The 16,159-nt window shown below is 55.1% G+C and overlaps 5 protein-coding genes across 5 annotated transcripts; 3 read left to right on the forward strand and 2 right to left on the reverse strand.

Annotated features, from left to right (window-relative positions):
• Positions 1–1,705: 1,705 nt before the first annotated feature.
• GCG54_00007123 (uncharacterized protein) lies at positions 1,706–5,664 on the forward strand (the record flags this gene model as incomplete). The annotated part of the gene is made up of 5 exons (XM_045407111.1): positions 1,706–2,996; positions 3,865–4,644; positions 4,738–4,954; positions 5,000–5,245; positions 5,352–5,664. The coding sequence occupies 5 exons, from the start codon at positions 1,706–1,708 to the stop codon at positions 5,662–5,664; spliced, it is 2,847 nt and encodes a 948-aa protein (XP_045266032.1).
• A 1,679-nt stretch (positions 5,665–7,343) lies between these two features.
• On the forward strand, positions 7,344–8,638 carry GCG54_00007124 (O-methyltransferase asqD; the record flags this gene model as incomplete). Its single annotated transcript, XM_045407112.1, has 3 exons — positions 7,344–7,632; positions 7,684–8,336; positions 8,384–8,638. The coding sequence occupies 3 exons, from the start codon at positions 7,344–7,346 to the stop codon at positions 8,636–8,638; spliced, it is 1,197 nt and encodes a 398-aa protein (XP_045266033.1).
• A 337-nt stretch (positions 8,639–8,975) lies between these two features.
• GCG54_00007125 (Flavin carrier protein 2) lies at positions 8,976–11,234 on the reverse strand (the record flags this gene model as incomplete). Its single annotated transcript, XM_045407113.1, has 2 exons — positions 8,976–9,009; positions 9,067–11,234. 2 exons carry the CDS (start codon positions 11,232–11,234, stop codon positions 8,976–8,978), a joined length of 2,202 nt encoding a protein of 733 aa, XP_045266034.1.
• A 2,339-nt stretch (positions 11,235–13,573) lies between these two features.
• GCG54_00007126 (uncharacterized protein) lies at positions 13,574–14,086 on the reverse strand (the record flags this gene model as incomplete). Its single annotated transcript, XM_045407114.1, has 1 exon — positions 13,574–14,086. The coding sequence occupies one exon, from the start codon at positions 14,084–14,086 to the stop codon at positions 13,574–13,576; it is 513 nt and encodes a 170-aa protein (XP_045266035.1).
• A 404-nt stretch (positions 14,087–14,490) lies between these two features.
• On the forward strand, positions 14,491–14,932 carry GCG54_00007127 (uncharacterized protein; the record flags this gene model as incomplete). The annotated part of the gene is made up of 2 exons (XM_045407115.1): positions 14,491–14,602; positions 14,658–14,932. The coding sequence occupies 2 exons, from the start codon at positions 14,491–14,493 to the stop codon at positions 14,930–14,932; spliced, it is 387 nt and encodes a 128-aa protein (XP_045266036.1).
• Positions 14,933–16,159: the final 1,227 nt, after the last annotated feature.

The raw sequence follows: 16,159 nt of genomic DNA on the forward strand, positions 1-16,159 counted from the left end.
AATCCAGCCAGGTATTTTCGGGCCAGGTATTTTGGGCACCATCCAGGCAAATAGTGACAGCATGGATGACAGGGATGAAAGATACAGCAGACGATATTATAGGACAATAAACCGCGATAGGGACGATGAGGGATGACGATGGGGGACGACGATAAATGACGACAACTGCTTCTAACACAGGAAACACCGAGGGTCTGAGATGAACTGGCGTGAGATTGACGGTTCAGATGAACAGCGTTTGCACATTCTTTTCAGCGATTGCTACAGCGCTGTTTTCAGTCACTCATTTTACTCAGCGTGGATATTCTTTCGTTTTGTTTTGTTTTCCTTCAGCAGTAGTCACTTCTCCACATCGTGGGCTTTTTTCCCTAACACATCACCGTCGCACATCATGATACCCAACCTAGACTTTTGACTTCATCGTAACCTTGGCATGTGTGACCCTATCATGACCATGAAATGCCTAATCCTGGTGAGTTCTGCAGTTCAGATTCCGCCTTACATGGCTTACATGTGAACGTGAGAACCAGCTAAGACTTTCAACCACAAATGCCTTGTAATAAGCCATTGGTAATCATTTATCCTTTAATGAAGTTCCCACACTCCGTCTATGTAGTCAGAAGCATGCGAAGCCATCGCGGGTAGTTCCCATGCACCAAAAATGTGGTTGGTGGTGGGCGGGAACAGAAACCTGTCGGTAAACCCGATAATGACGGGATTTGTGGTTTCGGGTCTTTCACAGCTTGGCAAAAAATCATATTCCCTCGCTCGGTCTGTGCGTATATTTTTGCTCTTATCCTTCTGGTCTTCGTCGATGATAGAGTGTGATAAGCTGTCCCTGATTTCCTGAAGCCTGCTTATTTCTTCCCTTTCTCACGATCTCGACATCACAGATACTAGCTTAGCTGTTTGCAAGCCTCGCTGTCCAATAATCATAGTCACTCGTTTCCTTCATCATTATAATTTGAGATCTCAAGAGGACAGTTAATTCCAGGTAGGATGATTGTGGAAATAACTGACACATGCCTCGGTGTTTTCTCCCGCTTAGTTATCGAGATCATGTTGCTCAGGTTCGCTGAAGCTCATTCGGCCGAGGTCTTCCACTTCGGATACTGCTTCTCAAAGATCGCTGTTCAGTGTCATAGGACTTTGACTCATACCAACCTTTTGACGTCTCTCTCAACTTTAGGTTTTGTACTTCCATGGTTTGACTACCTAAAGGAAAGTCGACAGCAGCTTCAACGGACGGAACCTCCGATTCCCACAATGGAGTTGGATGTCCGTCGCTCAATGGTAGCCGAAAATGGAAAGGGTGGATCCTCATTGCGCATTCTGAGTGGACGGAATTGCAACTCCATCATGGGTCCTGCCCCAGTCCTCACCGGGCATCGCGAACAACTTGCTTCCCTCAACTTTGATCATATGCTTCATTCACCGATGCGTCAGAGGAATCGCCTCTCAGTTGTCTCCGATATCGCCCCGTAGCATGGCTATGCACGAGCCCCAGCGATCGCTTTCAGAAGACCGTCAACGGCCGGTATGGGATTATGACGAGCAACGGAGATGGAACTCCACGGTTCGTCGCTCAACCACCTTCCACGTACGAGCCGGCAAGACGGTGCGATATAAATACGCAGCTTTTATCTAGGCCTCATTTCTTCATCGTATATCTTTTGTTTTTTAACTTCAACCCAAATTCCTTATCATGGCTCCTTCTAGCGTTCAAGACCTGTTCGATGCCGAGCCAATGACTGCCACCAAGGTCCAGAATGGCTCAGTTGCCGCTGTCAGCTATCACAAGGGGAACTTCGAAATCTTCCGCCGGCTGGTTCTTCTAGCATCTGATGGCAAGATAACACATCTTAACGCCGGCTTCATGCCCCCGTCAAACCTCATCGTGGACGAAGCCATCCGCCGCTTCTGCTCGGAATCTCTTCACCATCCATCGCCCAAAGCTTGCTGGCGCCAAGACGTCGAGGACGTCCGTCAACTCTTGGCTCGGTATATCAACACGGATACATCATCAATAGCCTTTGTCCGCGACACGACAGAGGGCCTCGGAAGCTTCATCCACGGGCTGAAGTTTGAGCCTGGAGATAACGTAGTCATTCTGGACTGCGAGCACCCGAACCAGGCATTCGGCTGGATGGCACTTCGTCCTCTCGGCTTGGAGGTCCGCCTTGTCCCGACGGATCCCGGAAGACCTGTCGCCGCCAATGCGAAAACCTTCGCGCCCTATGTCGACGACAGGACAAAAGCCATTGGCTTAAGCTCAATCATGTTCCATAGTGGACAGTGGAACGATATCGCAGATGTTTGCTCTGTGTACAGACCCATGGGTATCCATGTCCTTGCAGATTTAACCCAGCAAGTCGGGTTCGCGGACGTGGACGTCCAGGCTCTCGGCGTCTCAGCAGCTGCTTTCAGCTTACACAAGGGGCTCAACACACCAACAGGCTTCGCAGCCCTCTATGTCGATTCAGCCGTCATCGAAGAACTTGACCCAACGCCTCCACTTGTTGGCTACGGAGGAGTAGCCAGCGTGAGCGACTCAGAAGACTTCATGATTCCGGAGGGACCGATCGTCTTCCATCAGACGGCTCGCCGATATGAGCACGCTAATATGAGCTTCATCTCGGCTGTTGCAGCTCGGGCATTCCTTCAGTTTTATCTCGACGTAATGCAGCCTAAGAATGTCGAGAATCATCTTTATGCTCTTGGAGATGCTTTACGCGAGTCCTGCGCTGAGCTCGGTGTCAGCGTCTTGGGGCCGAAGGAGAGGAGGCAACATGCGCCGCATCTTCATGTCCTTCAGCTTCATGATCCTCGTTGGCTTGAACATTTGACCGCTTCCGGAGTGGTTGTGACGAGGCTTAGGTCAGGAATCAGGGTGTCGTTTGGGTTCTACAATAACTTGAGTGACGTGGACAGACTGGTATCGGCTCTCAAGTCAGGAATTGCATTGGGCATCTCTTCAAGTTCCGTCTTCACAGACGGTCTATCCTGAGCTCATCCCGACAGAAAGGGGGGACAAGGGTCGAAACTTTGGTTTGGGTGTCGCAATTTGTGTGTCACAGCATCATTCCCATCGCCTTCCCTTTTCTCGTTTTTCGTCGCAGTCTCCTGTCGTCGTCTCCCGTCATCTTCCCTACAACGGTTCTTGTTTTCGTTCCCCATCATTGCCTAGTGTCTCTCAGTTTCATATGACATACCACAATCGATGCAATATGTACTTGAATTAGAAGACTAATAAATAGCGAGACTATCGACAGCTCAACGTTAACTTTATCATAATCAAATCGTGTCTCTCACTGTCTCACAGGTCCAGAGTTGTATCTGAGTAGGCGCAGTATGTGGTTGTTCAATAACTGTGCAGATGGCAGAAACTCTCAAGCTGCATACATAGTTTGACGCTCAAAAGAAAGGTGAAACGGGTTGTTTCGGTCTGAATCGAAATCTCTGCTCAACTATGACTTGTTGGTGCTAGATAGTGCTCATTCTTGAGGCCGTGATCGGATGATGACCTGGGTGGCTCCCTGTTCATGGCGGCATTAGCGCTATTCACGCCCGTACTTCAGGCGGGACGCGACCGCTGTTCCCCGCAACTTAGCTCCTCCAGCTTCCAACGACACCTGAACATGTTCGTCACTCATTCACGCCCTCCACATCATGCCCTCCCCGAGCAAACCAGTAAAACGAATTTCGTGAGCCAAGTGACTCTCCGAAGCTCTTGACCGATCGTTTGCTGACATACCACAGGTGTAAGCGATGCCAATACCGAAAGGTAGGTTGCTTCATCACCTCAGCACGGCCATACTCAGGGATCTGATGAGTCTCCCCCCAAGTTGAAATGCTCCCGCACAGAACCATGCCAGAACTGCGTCACCTCCAAGACCGCATGCGAGTACCGCGAGGTCGACCGCAAGAGAGTCCCCGTCTCACATGAATACGTCGCCAGCCTGGAAAGCCGCCTCTCCTGGTTCGAGTCATTCGTCAAGAACCTACGGGCCGCATTTCCCGAGCAGCGGGAGGAGATGCTCAAGTCAACCGCCTTGGACGACAACTCGCCCAGAAGTGAGACGCAAGCCCCTGGAGAGTACATTACCCAGCTCGGAATCCACGCAGGCAACCAAGCCAATCTCGAACTCGGGCTGGAGGGCTCGCTGGTCTACCACGGCGCGACGAGCATCTTCCGCGCCGAAGCAGAGCACGGGCAGAAGGACGTCACCGATCGCGTTGGTCAGGGTTACTACGACGGCGTCGAGTCGAATTTTGAGAGCGTCATGGAGCATTTCGGGATCGGCATGCATGATGAAGTCGTCATGAAGTCGTTAACGCAGTTTTTCCGGTGGCAGTACCCTCACTTCATGTTCATCTACCGGGAGGCCTTCCTGAGGGACCACTTTGGGGATAGGAAGAACGGAAAGTACTGGTCTTCGGCGCTGTTACTGTCCATATGCGCGCTGGGAGCTCTTGTGTCGCTTGACACGAAGGAGTCGAGCGATCAGTTCTTTCTGGCGGCGGAGAGCATTATCATGGTGACTGGTCTGACGCGGCCATCCGTCGCAACCGTCCAGGCGTTTCTTTGTCTGGCCTTCTATGAGATTGGAAGGGGCAATCTGTCAAAAGGATGGGGTTATTCAGGTGAGAGATAGGACTCTTTTCAACTGTATTTCCCGTCCACGTCCATCCTGGAAGCCAGCAGGAGAGCGACTTGACTGACCAGAGATTCAATAGGCATTGCCTTCAGAATGGCGCAAGACCTGGGTTTCCAAAGAGACCCCAAAGACTGGGTCCAGCACGACTCTTCACTGGCTACCCCCGAAGATGTCGAGATCCGGAGACGCATCTACTGGGGCTGCTACATCTCCGACAAGCTAATTAGTCTCATCCTCGGCCGGCCGGTGTACCTCGTCTACGACGAAGCGGAAGTGCAGCCCATGGAGACTCTGCCGTATGCCACTTGAACCCCTGGTTGTCTTCATGCTAATTCGACCAGTGAACCGCCCGAAATGGCATCGTGGCGACCAGTCGGCTTCGGTGACGAAGACACCCAGTCATCAAAGGCAACTTCCATGATTCCATACCTCCACGAGCAGATCCGTCTGTCGCGGATTATTGAGCGCATGATGACGACCCTGTTTAGCCCTCGTTCGCATCTAGACGACATCAGCCGCCGGCTATGTTTCGACAACCTCAACCTCGAGCTGAACCACTGGCGGGAATCTCTCCCCGACTTTGCGAAGTGGCTTAAATAGGGCCCTTCATCAAAGCCGATACCTGGGGTCTTTGCCCTGCAGTGAGTATCTCTATCCGCAATTGGATCAAAATGGGCGACTGAAAGACCGTAGCCTTCTTTTCCACAGCGCCCGCATCGCTTTAAACTACGATCAGGCAATCGCGACACGCGGCAGCGAGTCAGAGGAGAGGTCGCGGGTGTACTGCAGCACGTCAGCAACCGACGTGACGTCGCTCTTGCGCACCTACCGGACCCAGTATGGCCTGCAACACGCGCCTCTTGTGTTCGTGTACGGCGCGGTGCAAGCGTGCCGCTCGGCAAAGGCCTTTGGGATCGCGGAGGAGTTGCAGTATCTGAACCAGACACTTGGAGAGTTGTCATCGATCTGGGGCCTTTCTCGGGAGGTTCTCCGGCGCCTGGGTTGAGGGTTTCTTGTAGTAGGCGCAGGAGAAATACTTCAAATTTCATCGCAATCCAGGCCTCTCGAATTATTCCCGTGATTGGGGGTGGTCGCCAAAATGTCCTGCTTTTGGGGGGTCTTGACATTTTGCAGGCCTTCCAGCCAGCACTACGAACCGAAGATGGCTGGTTTCGACACGAGATGACACGAATTGTATTTCGAATTATCACACTCACGGTTGAACCGGAACACAAGACTGTTCTAGTACTGATCTTGTTAACTCACAATGCTCTCTTTTGGTCGCGATCGGAATGTGACATGATTGAAAAAAGTGAGGACTCCCCTCAGCCAAAAGGAGAGGGCGGACAGGGGGTAGTGCACCCTGGTCTATGGTGACCAACCGCCTGGCTGTGTTACCTCGGCGCTTATCGTTGAGTTCTGACAGATGCGATATGACCCGCGGGATTTGTACCCGTCTTTCTCTCTCTTTCCGTTGTTCATCATCCAATTATCACAGAACATTACATGATGGAGCAAAGGATGATTCAAGATGGAAGACGCGAAGTGTGGCCTTGCCGCGGTTGACTCGGTCTCGAGTACCCGGGTTCTCGCACCCTTGAGGTCCACAAACCCCGAGTTCCGGGTACAACATCTCCCCCGCCAAGTGCGCATGTCAAGAACAGGCAGTCTCTCTCATGTGCACTCCACGAATCGTGGGCCGTGAGTTTGTCCAACTACAATTGGCCGTCGTCACGACCGCGCCCGTAGGACCTGTGGACTTCTCCCCCAGCATCGTGACGCCGTCGGATGTGAACTATTGGAGAATTTGAACGATTGGAGAACGACGACCGCAAACGAGTCCTCCTCGGCACACGTGGCCGTGTTTCGACGGACAAGAAAAGGCTGGTATTCTATTAACCAGCCTTTCCAACGGGCTTGCTGTCTCACGATCTGCTTGCCATGATGAGGTAGGCTGTCCAAAGTCCCCAACAGCATCGCCTAGGTAGCAAACAGACGAAGGAGGCATCCACTTTGATATGCTAATTGGTCGAAAGGTCCCTGATATCACCGCTCTCCAGTTAACTCTGTTGGCGCTAAATCCGGGGAGGTTAGATACGACGAGGATCCCCAGCCGTTCAACAGAAGCAAACACATCGGAGCCTGCCTCCGCCTCCGAAATGTGCCTCCTTACACCAGGCCTGAAAAGCAAACATCGTTTGACAAGCGGGGTGGGAGGTCCACCTCACACGAGAGCGGTCCTGTGGCAAGCAAACAGCGTTCCCCGAAACGGCAGGACTCCAAGAGCCTCCAACGGCTTGCAAGCAGAGCTGCAGACAGATACCCAGGCGTGGGGACTCGGGCCCGGGGTTCATGCGGTTTGCTGCTCCCGCGGTGCGAATCGAGGCTCTTGCTCTCGACCCACGCGGTCCCCGATCGGGCATCTGAGTGCGCTTTCAATGGAGCAGGACGTGAATTGCTGCGCCGTCGAGACGCATCTATTGTTGGTGCAAGGTTCAATCTATTATCTTGCAAGAGCTGGTGAAGGACGAACGCAAACCCGCCGGCCCCTTGCGCCCGTGTAGCTCGCACTTCGCGGGGCCCCCGACGAGAGGTCTTAAACCTGGCCCCGTCTCCTCGTACCTATCCGATGAAGTTGCACGTCCCTGTTTTCCTTGATCCCTCCATCTCTGACGAGTAGCAACCATGGCCGAAGTAGACAACCTCATCGCCAGCCTCAACGACATCCACGTCCAGGACCTCCCGGACAACGCGGACCGCGTGCGCGTGCGGGATGCGCTCCTCCACGCCCTGAGACGGATGCAGACGCCGTGGGACATTGCCTGGGACCACGTCGTGACGCGCAGCGGAGTCAACGCCGCGATCAAGACGCTCATCGACGCCGGCGCGTTCAAGAAATGGGATGAAGCCGGCGGCGGCCCGATCACCTGCGTCGAGCTCGCCAAACTCGCAGGCGCCGACGAGACGCTCATCCGTACGTTTCCACCCTGCATCCTCCACGCTCAAAGCTGACATCTCCCACCAGGACGCCTCATGCGCTGCGTCGCAGGCCAATACCTCGTCATCGAAACCGACCTCGACACCTACACCCGCACGCCCTGGGCCGCCGCCCTCGCGACCGACCAGGGCCTGCGCGCATGGTACGCCGGCTTCTATCACGGCCTCGTCGCGCCCATCCTCATCTCCCTGCCGTCCTTCCTCAAAGCATCCAACTTCCGCAACTCGACGGACAACACACAGTCCAACCTGCAGCACTGGCAGGGCCGCCCGGACGCCATGTTCTTCGACTACATCGGCTCGCACCCGGACCTCGCGCAGGACTTCAACGACGCGATGGAGGGCAACTCGCGCGGCAACCTGACCAACTGGCCCGAGATGTTCCCCACGCAGACGCTGCTCGACGGCGCGCGGCCGGGGCGGGCGGTGGTTGTGGATGTCGGCGGCGGCAAGGGGCATGATCTGGTCAAGTTCCATGTGAAGCATCCCGAGGTCGGCGCCGAGGCGCTGGTGCTGCAGGATCTGGCCAGCATGTTGAAGGATGTGAAGCCCGACCCGGCGTTTACGGTGCAGACGTATGACTTTTTCACGCCGCAGCCGGTGAAGGGGGCGAGAGCGTATTTCATGCATGGTGTGTTGCATGATTGGCCTGTGGCGAAGGCGCAGGAGATTTTGGGGAATGTGGCGGCGGCGATGGAGAGGGGGTNTGGCCTGTGGCGAAGGCGCAGGAGATTTTGGGGAATGTGGCGGCGGCGATGGAGAGGGGGTACTCGAAGTTGTTGATTCATGAGAATATGGTGAATGAGAGGAATCCGGTCGCGAGGGTGACGTCGTTGGATATGCTGATGATGGCGGGGATGGCGGCGGCGGAGAAGACGGAGGGGGAGTGGCGGGAGATCGTCGAGGGGGTCGGGTTGAAGGTGGTTAAGATCTGGACGGGAATGGATCGGGGGGAGGCCATCATCGAGGCGGAGTTGGCGTGACTGGACTTCGAATCGGTTTCCTTGCTAGAGTTTTGGGTATCGTAAGCGGTCTTTGCGTTGTAGTTAACTGTTCTTGGTCAACAACATCATGATGAAATGTCAGCACACAGCCCGTACAAGGAACAACACCGATCTAGATATTTGGTCAGTTGAATGTATTCAGGGCCTCACGCTCATGGTGAGTTGGTTCACCACCAGGCAATGAAGTCCTGTGACGGCCCGCATAGGCACGATTAAGAACTATGTGTAATGTATAAGAGATTTTACTCTTTATGTCTTCTGGTATAAACTCTAGGAACCGCGTGATAAATAGTACAAATGATGGTGTTTATGGAATCTAGTGATCGTATCCTGCGCCGCGCTGCCATGGACTGCATGATGTGTCAGCTCATAATCATAAGACCAAACTCAAGACGGGAAAAGCTTACCTATTGTTGTGTTTCTGCCTAAACTCGTCCATTGTCGCAAACGGACTTGCTGGGGGGTCTTGCGCACCCGGTGTGCGGGGTGTTGTGGGCGTCCGTGGCCGCAGGGACGGGTCTGCCGGGAACAGCGGCATCGCCGGGCTGACGGCCGGCCGCGTCGTCGGCGACGGCAGGTACGACATCTCGTGGCTGTCGGCCGGGCCGCGCGTCCTGCCGTCTTCCATGGCCTTCTCGCCGCCGTATAATGAGCGCACCGAGCGGACGGACTCGCGGCGGTACAGGCCCTGCTTGTCGTCCTCGTCGAGGTCGAGGAGCGACTTGTTCTCGGTGCCCTCGCGCTTCGCGAGCACGTTCGGGTCGTGCAGCTGGCTCGGCACGATCGGCTGGCCCTTGACGCGCCAGAAGACGAGGATGCTCGAGATGAGGACCATGAGCAGCAGGACGAGCGAGAAGACGACGTTGACGACGAAGAGGATGACGCCGACGACGCCGATCACCAGGCCCGGGGTGCCGAACACGTTGGTGAAGACGAGCATGAAGATGGAGTTGATGAAGTTGATGGCGGCGATGGAGATGTTGAACGAGTTGGTGCTCTTGTCCATGAAGGGCTTCAGCACGCTCACGGCGATGAGGGCGCCGGCCTCGATGACGATGAGCGCGACGGCCTGGGCGACGCCCGAGGCCTGGCCGAAGGCGATCACCGCGGCCTTGATGAAGATGTACGCAATAAACGGAATGATGAAGTAGTACGCCGACGCGCGGTACTGCACGTACAGGAACCCCCACTTGTTGATGATCTTGGGGTTCGAGAAGAGCACGTGCGCGGGGTTCTGGTGCGTGAGGATGGACTGGCGCGCGATGCGGATGACCTTGAAGGAGGCCCAGATGAGCGTGAAGAGGGTGCCGAAGAAGAAGAAGACGGCGAGCACGACGACGGCGGGCGAGTCGCGCTGGACGAACTCCCACAGGCACAGCACGGCGATCTGCGGGAAGCCGATGAGGTTGAGGCGGAACATGATGCCCTTGAGGGTGATGGACCAGTCGCGGCGGAACTCGAGGAAGCGGTCGGCGCGCATCCAGCCCTTCTTGGCGGCGACCTCGGCGCCGCCCTTGAAGGCGGCGACGCAGGCGATGGTGAAGCCGACGAAGATCATGTAGATGATGAGGCCCGTGAGGAAGAGGTTCGTCGTCTCGATCTTGGCGCGGAAGGCCACGCGCTGGATGCCGTAGACGACGTAGGAGCCGTTGTCGAGCTTGATGTTGGCGCGCTTGGCGATGTTGGAGAGGCCGCGCTTGAGGAGGGGCCCGGGCCCGCCGTAGTTGTCGAGGGCGTTGAGGGAGCGCTTGGAGACCTGGACGGAGTAGGTCTTGAGGGAGCTGAGGAGGTCGGCGGCCTCGCCTCCGGTGGAGCGCTGGTACCAGGTCGCGAGGGTCTGGATGAAGCCGATGCGGACGATGCCCATGGACCACTGGAAGTTCTGCGTCCAGCCCTGGACGATGGGGGGCATGTCGACACCCGTGAGGCCGAGGAAGGCCTGGGCCTGGAAGTAGCCGAACAGCGACAGAGCGTTGGCGGCGAGGTGGGCGGCGGCGTCGGTGTGGCCCTTTGCGGAGATGAAGCCGGCGGAGATGAGGCCGATGCCGGCGATGATGGCGGTGGCCCACTTGACGCCGTTGAGGTTGACGGTCTTTCCGTTGGAGAAGTCGGCCTCGATGCAGGCGACGGTGGTGTCGGTCTCTGTGAGGTTGATGAGGGCGTGGACGGTGGCGTCGAGGTCGGGGATGGTGTAGGCGATGCTGGGGACCTGGTCGAGGGCGTCGCCGAGCTCGAAGGAGAACTCCATGTTGATCTTGCCGGGCTTCATGGGACACAGGCCCTGGAGGTCCATGCTGCACGGGTCGATGGTCTTGCGGATGTACTCGTAGCCGTAGACGCGCAGGGCGACGTCGAAGACGGCCTTGCCCTCGACGGAGACGACGGCGGCGACGTTGCAGGTGACGGAGCCATTGTTGGCGAAGACGATGATGTTGAAGAGCGAGGCGGAGAAGTCGGACTGCTTCTGGCAGCTGTTGAGCGAGAGCGACTGAAGGATCTTGTCGGCGCAGACGGAGGGGAGGAGGGCGGCGAAGGAGAGGTAGGTGAGCAACGGGGCCAACCGTGAGAATCGCATGATGGGCGGCGGCTCGGGGGCAGGCGAGGGAGGGGGTTTTTCTGTCGTCGGTGTTGTCGTCGGTAGTAGTTGAGTATCTCGAGATTCAATCGGAGCAGCTCTTGGTGGGATGTTAGCTGGACGAGGGACGTGGATGGCGTCAATGGGTCTTTTTTGTTCGATTCGCAACTCACGATATTAGGCCGTGACGCAGGATGGTCTTCTGCTGGCTGGGGGTTCAAAGGAGTGTGATGGCATAAAGACGCAGGCCGAAAACCGAAAAAGAGATGAAACAAGCAGCAGCTGGCATAAAGCGAAAGAATGAAGAAGAAGAACAATGACAACGAGTACGCAGGGCTTTCTCAAAGAGTGGACGGATGTAGAGAATCCAAACGATCAATAGCTTCCAAAAGGCGAGCGCGACGTCACGTCGCTAATTGGGATCGAAGTCGAATTCCAGGAAACATCAAGATTCAAGACGCAGAAAACGGAGAACGAACGGCAGCGGATGGAGAGAGGGCGGAGCCGCGTTGCTCTCTGTCTCTCTGGGCTGACTAGGTTGGGTTGGTTCGCTCACTCAGACAGAGTCTCTCTCTCTCTCTCTCGCTCATCCACTCACTATTCGCCAATGCTGGCTGGGCTGGGCGTGCTGCTCGAGAAAGGGGGCTCGCCATGCTTCTATGGACCCTCATTGGGGACTGATGTGCAGGCGTACCTGCCAAGAGATCTGCCTCACACGCCCCTTTTTTACCGCTAAACGCGTACATGTTTTCCCAGTTCGTGATGATAAGATTAGTCGACGAGGCGAAGCAAGCTTGGGGTGGGGATCCGGCCAATTGGGCCAAGCGAACCAATGTTGCACAACTCGTGCACTCGGGCGCCTAACACTCTGCACTGATTCAGCACCATTGGTTGTTGGATGTGCCAAATGTGCCAAATGTGCCAATCAATTCACTAGCCAAAGAGTCAAACGTCGATCGCCAATCCTGCCAGCGTCTCAGGTGTTGGAGCGAACGCTGCGCTAGTTGGCCAACGGCCCGTTCCAGGCGTTCCTGAGCTCTTGGGGTTTTTCTTGGAGAAGAATGGAGGGGGGGAAATAATAGGGGATAGAGGGGAAGGGGGGAGGAGACGGAAACATGCAGAGAGAGCCACTGCAGCAATCAAGCACTGCTGCTGCAGCCCTTGTCCAGCTGAAGAACCCCTTCGCTCTTCTCTTGTCGTGCCTTGCACTGCCTCCCGGAGGACATTTGCTTTAATGGTTTTGCGGGTGCCTAGGACGCCGCGCTGGGTAACGAATCCTCCTGCCATTCCGCTAAGACGGTCCCGAGTGTGCCGAGAGAGCGCCTTCATTCCCCCTTGGGATGGGAAGTGGAAGGAGTCGAAGGATGGATGGATGCAGTGCCGTTATGTTCTGTCAATGAATAAGAAATACAGACCCGGCGGGGGCAGACGAAGGCAAAAACTCCACTGTATTTTCCCGAATCGTGCGGACAGGTCGCCGGAATACGAGTAATTCCTCTCCCACTTTAGCGAACCGGTGGTAATGTCGTCCAAATGCAGGGTTGCATTGCATTGGGGGTCCAACAGCATCTCGACTAGCGGGAAAGCGGCAAACGTCTCTCTCATCGTGAATTCTCTGGCCAACGATCTCAATTGAAATCGAAACTGCGGGCACGATCTCGGGCCAAGACACAGCAATGCCTCAACGCCATGGCTGGTTTTTGATTGATTGCCAGTAAAAAACGTCTGGCAGTTTCAGGTCGCCCGCCAATTTTTTTCTTCACAAAGGGATAGCAGAGGGTGGAGTACGGAATGGGCGCAGCAGAGCGGTTTACGCGTAACGGACGCGCCGCCCTTTCTTGGCCCAGCGGTTGTGTTAGAAGGGAAGGTTGGCCGATGTTGAAATCGTGCACTCCGGAACTCTGTCCCATCTCAACTTTTCAGACGGAGCGGCGGCAGAGAGACGGGCCCGGACGGACTGGACTGGCAGGCCGTCCTCCCGATCGATTTCCCGAGGGTCCACTTTTCATCCCGGGATGCCGGAGGGTGCCGACTGGCCGCATTGCTCCGTCTACTCAACCACGGCGGAGCAATGCAACTCGTAGGCATTTGATAAGTCGTATTTTGCTACCTACAGGAAAATGCGCCTTGAAGGAATTGCTTCAGCAGTTCTGAGTGAAATCTGACCGTCAAGCACCGATGGAGCGTCAGGTACCTTGCCGACCAGCCCGCACATCCCGTTGCAACAAGACTATCACTTACACCAACATGAGTGACTTTGAAACTGACCAACAATCTTTATTTCATTCATGCAAACATTGCATATCGCTATTTCCCCGTCACTAATCCACCACAAGCTCTCAAGACTCCCACTCACTCCCAAGCCGCCTCCCCCCAACCTCAACAGTCTCAGCCGCCGCCTGCACAAACACCACCCACCGCGCCACCCCGCCGTCCGCCGTGACGTTCACCCACTTGTGCTTCGTCGCCCGCTGCACCACCGAGTCCCCGGCGCGGAGCACCCGCGTCTCCCCCGAGTCGAGGCGCAGCTCGACGGCGCCCTCCAGGATGACGACGACGTCCAGCGTCATGGTCCGGTGCATCGGGCTCTGGGCGCCGGGGTTCAGCGTCGTGATGAGGGTTGCGGTGCCGTTGTCGGGGCAGATGATGCGCGTCCCGGGGAATGAAGGCTGGGTTTGGTCGGTTTGGTATTGCGTGATGTCTGATTCGGTGGAGAGGTTGACGGGGAAGGTGTGCGTTGACGAGAGGACTTGGATGGAGCCCAGTGGGAGGGTTGGCGATGGGCGGGTTGGTGGGAGGGTTGAGAAGACGGCCTTGCTGGAGGCGTCGTGGGTTGTGATGTAGTGAGACATCGTGATCGTGATGTGTGGTGGATAATTATGAGGACTTGGCGGTGAGTTGGCGAGAGCAGTTGCGGGTTACCACAATCGTTTTGTGTATGTCTTCGGGACCAACGGACGAATGTACAAAGTTGCAAACCTTGCGAGGCTAATGACGTCGATTGGACGACTTAGCGGAAAACATATTCCTGTCTGGGTTGGTATCTAGATTTCTAAGCTTTGATCTGGATCTGCGGAGTCGACTTAGTCCATCTCATGTCTTAAAGTCTGCTCTACCCGAGAACCAACGACGGAACATCTGGTAGTCTTAAAGCCTGTCATTTTAGACTTTCGGAAACCCTCATATTTACCCCAAGTCCATTATTTTCGAGTTTGATACTCCATCATAGGCTCTCTCAAGACCAAGCACTTCAAACATGTCCCATCTCACTTTCTTCACCTACGAAGGCTTCGGCTCCAAGGCCCTCGAGTCCCACGCTTACAACCAAGCCGTGCGGATGGACAACCAAATCTGGATATCAGGTCAAGGTCAGAAACACCTTCCCAGCACACACCCAGAGCCACAGGCTCACATGATTCTTAGGCGGCTGGGACAGACAGACGACGGAAATAAGCCCGGACGTGGCAACACAAATCGACCAGGCCTTTGACAACGTCGACTTTGTGCTCAAAGACGCGGGCGGGAAGGGGTGGGAGCAGGTGGCCGTGGTCAGGTCTTATCATACCGACCTCTCGGATGAGGCCCAGGAGGTCATGGTGAGGAACTTTCGCAGGTGGATGCCGAATCACAAGGCGCTGTGGACGGCTGTCGGGGTGAAGAAGCTGGGGGATGAGAGGATGATTATGAGCGCAATATAAAGTCATCATATTTTGACCTGTTGGTGGCTTTATTTACAGTGCTTTTCCTGCTTCGATACTGATGGATCGTTTGTGATTAGTAGCTGTGTATTGAGGTTCAGAGAGGGACATCAGCGAGGAATCTTACGATCAAGAATCCATGCTGTCTAATGAATGTATAGCACATAGGGACAATGGAAACGACAGCCATGGAATCATACTCAGGTCTACAGTCTGATATCTACTCTAGCATTCACACTTTACAGCTGGTTTCAACTCAGCGTAATATTGGCGGCTCTACGTTACAGACATCAGTTGTCCAAGTATAGTTTACATAACGGATTGCCATACTGATATTTGTACCATAGCCAGCTATTTTGACTGTTCTCATAAAACTGTGAGACTCACTGGTAATACAATGCTCAGCTTGGCAGGCTATTGTTAATCTGAGCTGGCCAAGTTTCCGTATTGACTACACCCAAACTCTTTCACATGAGGAATAATCGAGCTCGTGTCTTTGTTCCGCCAATATAGGCGAGAACTACGGAGAAGTCAAGTCTAAAGTTGTCTGATGAATAGGACCTCTCTCATGATTACTCATGACTGCTGTCAAACGCCAGGTTCGGGCAGCTGCATGACGGACGCTTGCATGCTCGGGTTACCATGCATGAACGGGTGCCCAGGAAATGCAGGGCAGTGAAGAAAACCACATAATATTTTCCGAACCCAGAGACATGATTCAAAGCCCTCCCAGGATCAGCACCGACGAGCTCAGAAACGGCATGGCCTGAAAATTATCGTGAAATCCTCAGTGACAGGGAAGATGGAAAATTCAGTGACGCACTAACGCCGCGGCCAGGGATGGGAAGGGGAAGGTGTGATTGGCCAGAGCACCGGGTCGGGGCACTTTTGAGCTCTCTCATTGGCCATTATCTTTTTGGGGGGATCTAATTGGTCTAAAATGGTCCGGGTAGGCGGCGAGCTCCGACAGCAGCAGCTGGGTGGCAGCCACTGTGAGATGACGGGCATGCGGGGCGCAGCGCTGCGATCCATGCCCAAGTGGGGCCCGCCCAGCGCTTTCATCGCGGGGCTCGCCAGCAAAATTTCTCCCCTCTGCTGGGCTGCTACAGGGCCACAGCGCATTTTTGAGGCGGTCCTGCAGCTGCTGCGGGTGCCTGAGCCAGTGGTGGCAGCCGCCTATGATTTTGGCAGAGGGAAAAAAAAAAAAAAAAAAAAAAAAAAAAAGGG

The sequence above is a fragment of the Colletotrichum gloeosporioides genome (genome assembly GCF_011800055.1).
Source record: "Colletotrichum gloeosporioides strain Lc1 chromosome Unknown consensus_32, whole genome shotgun sequence".
NCBI lineage: Eukaryota > Fungi > Ascomycota > Sordariomycetes > Glomerellales > Glomerellaceae > Colletotrichum > Colletotrichum gloeosporioides.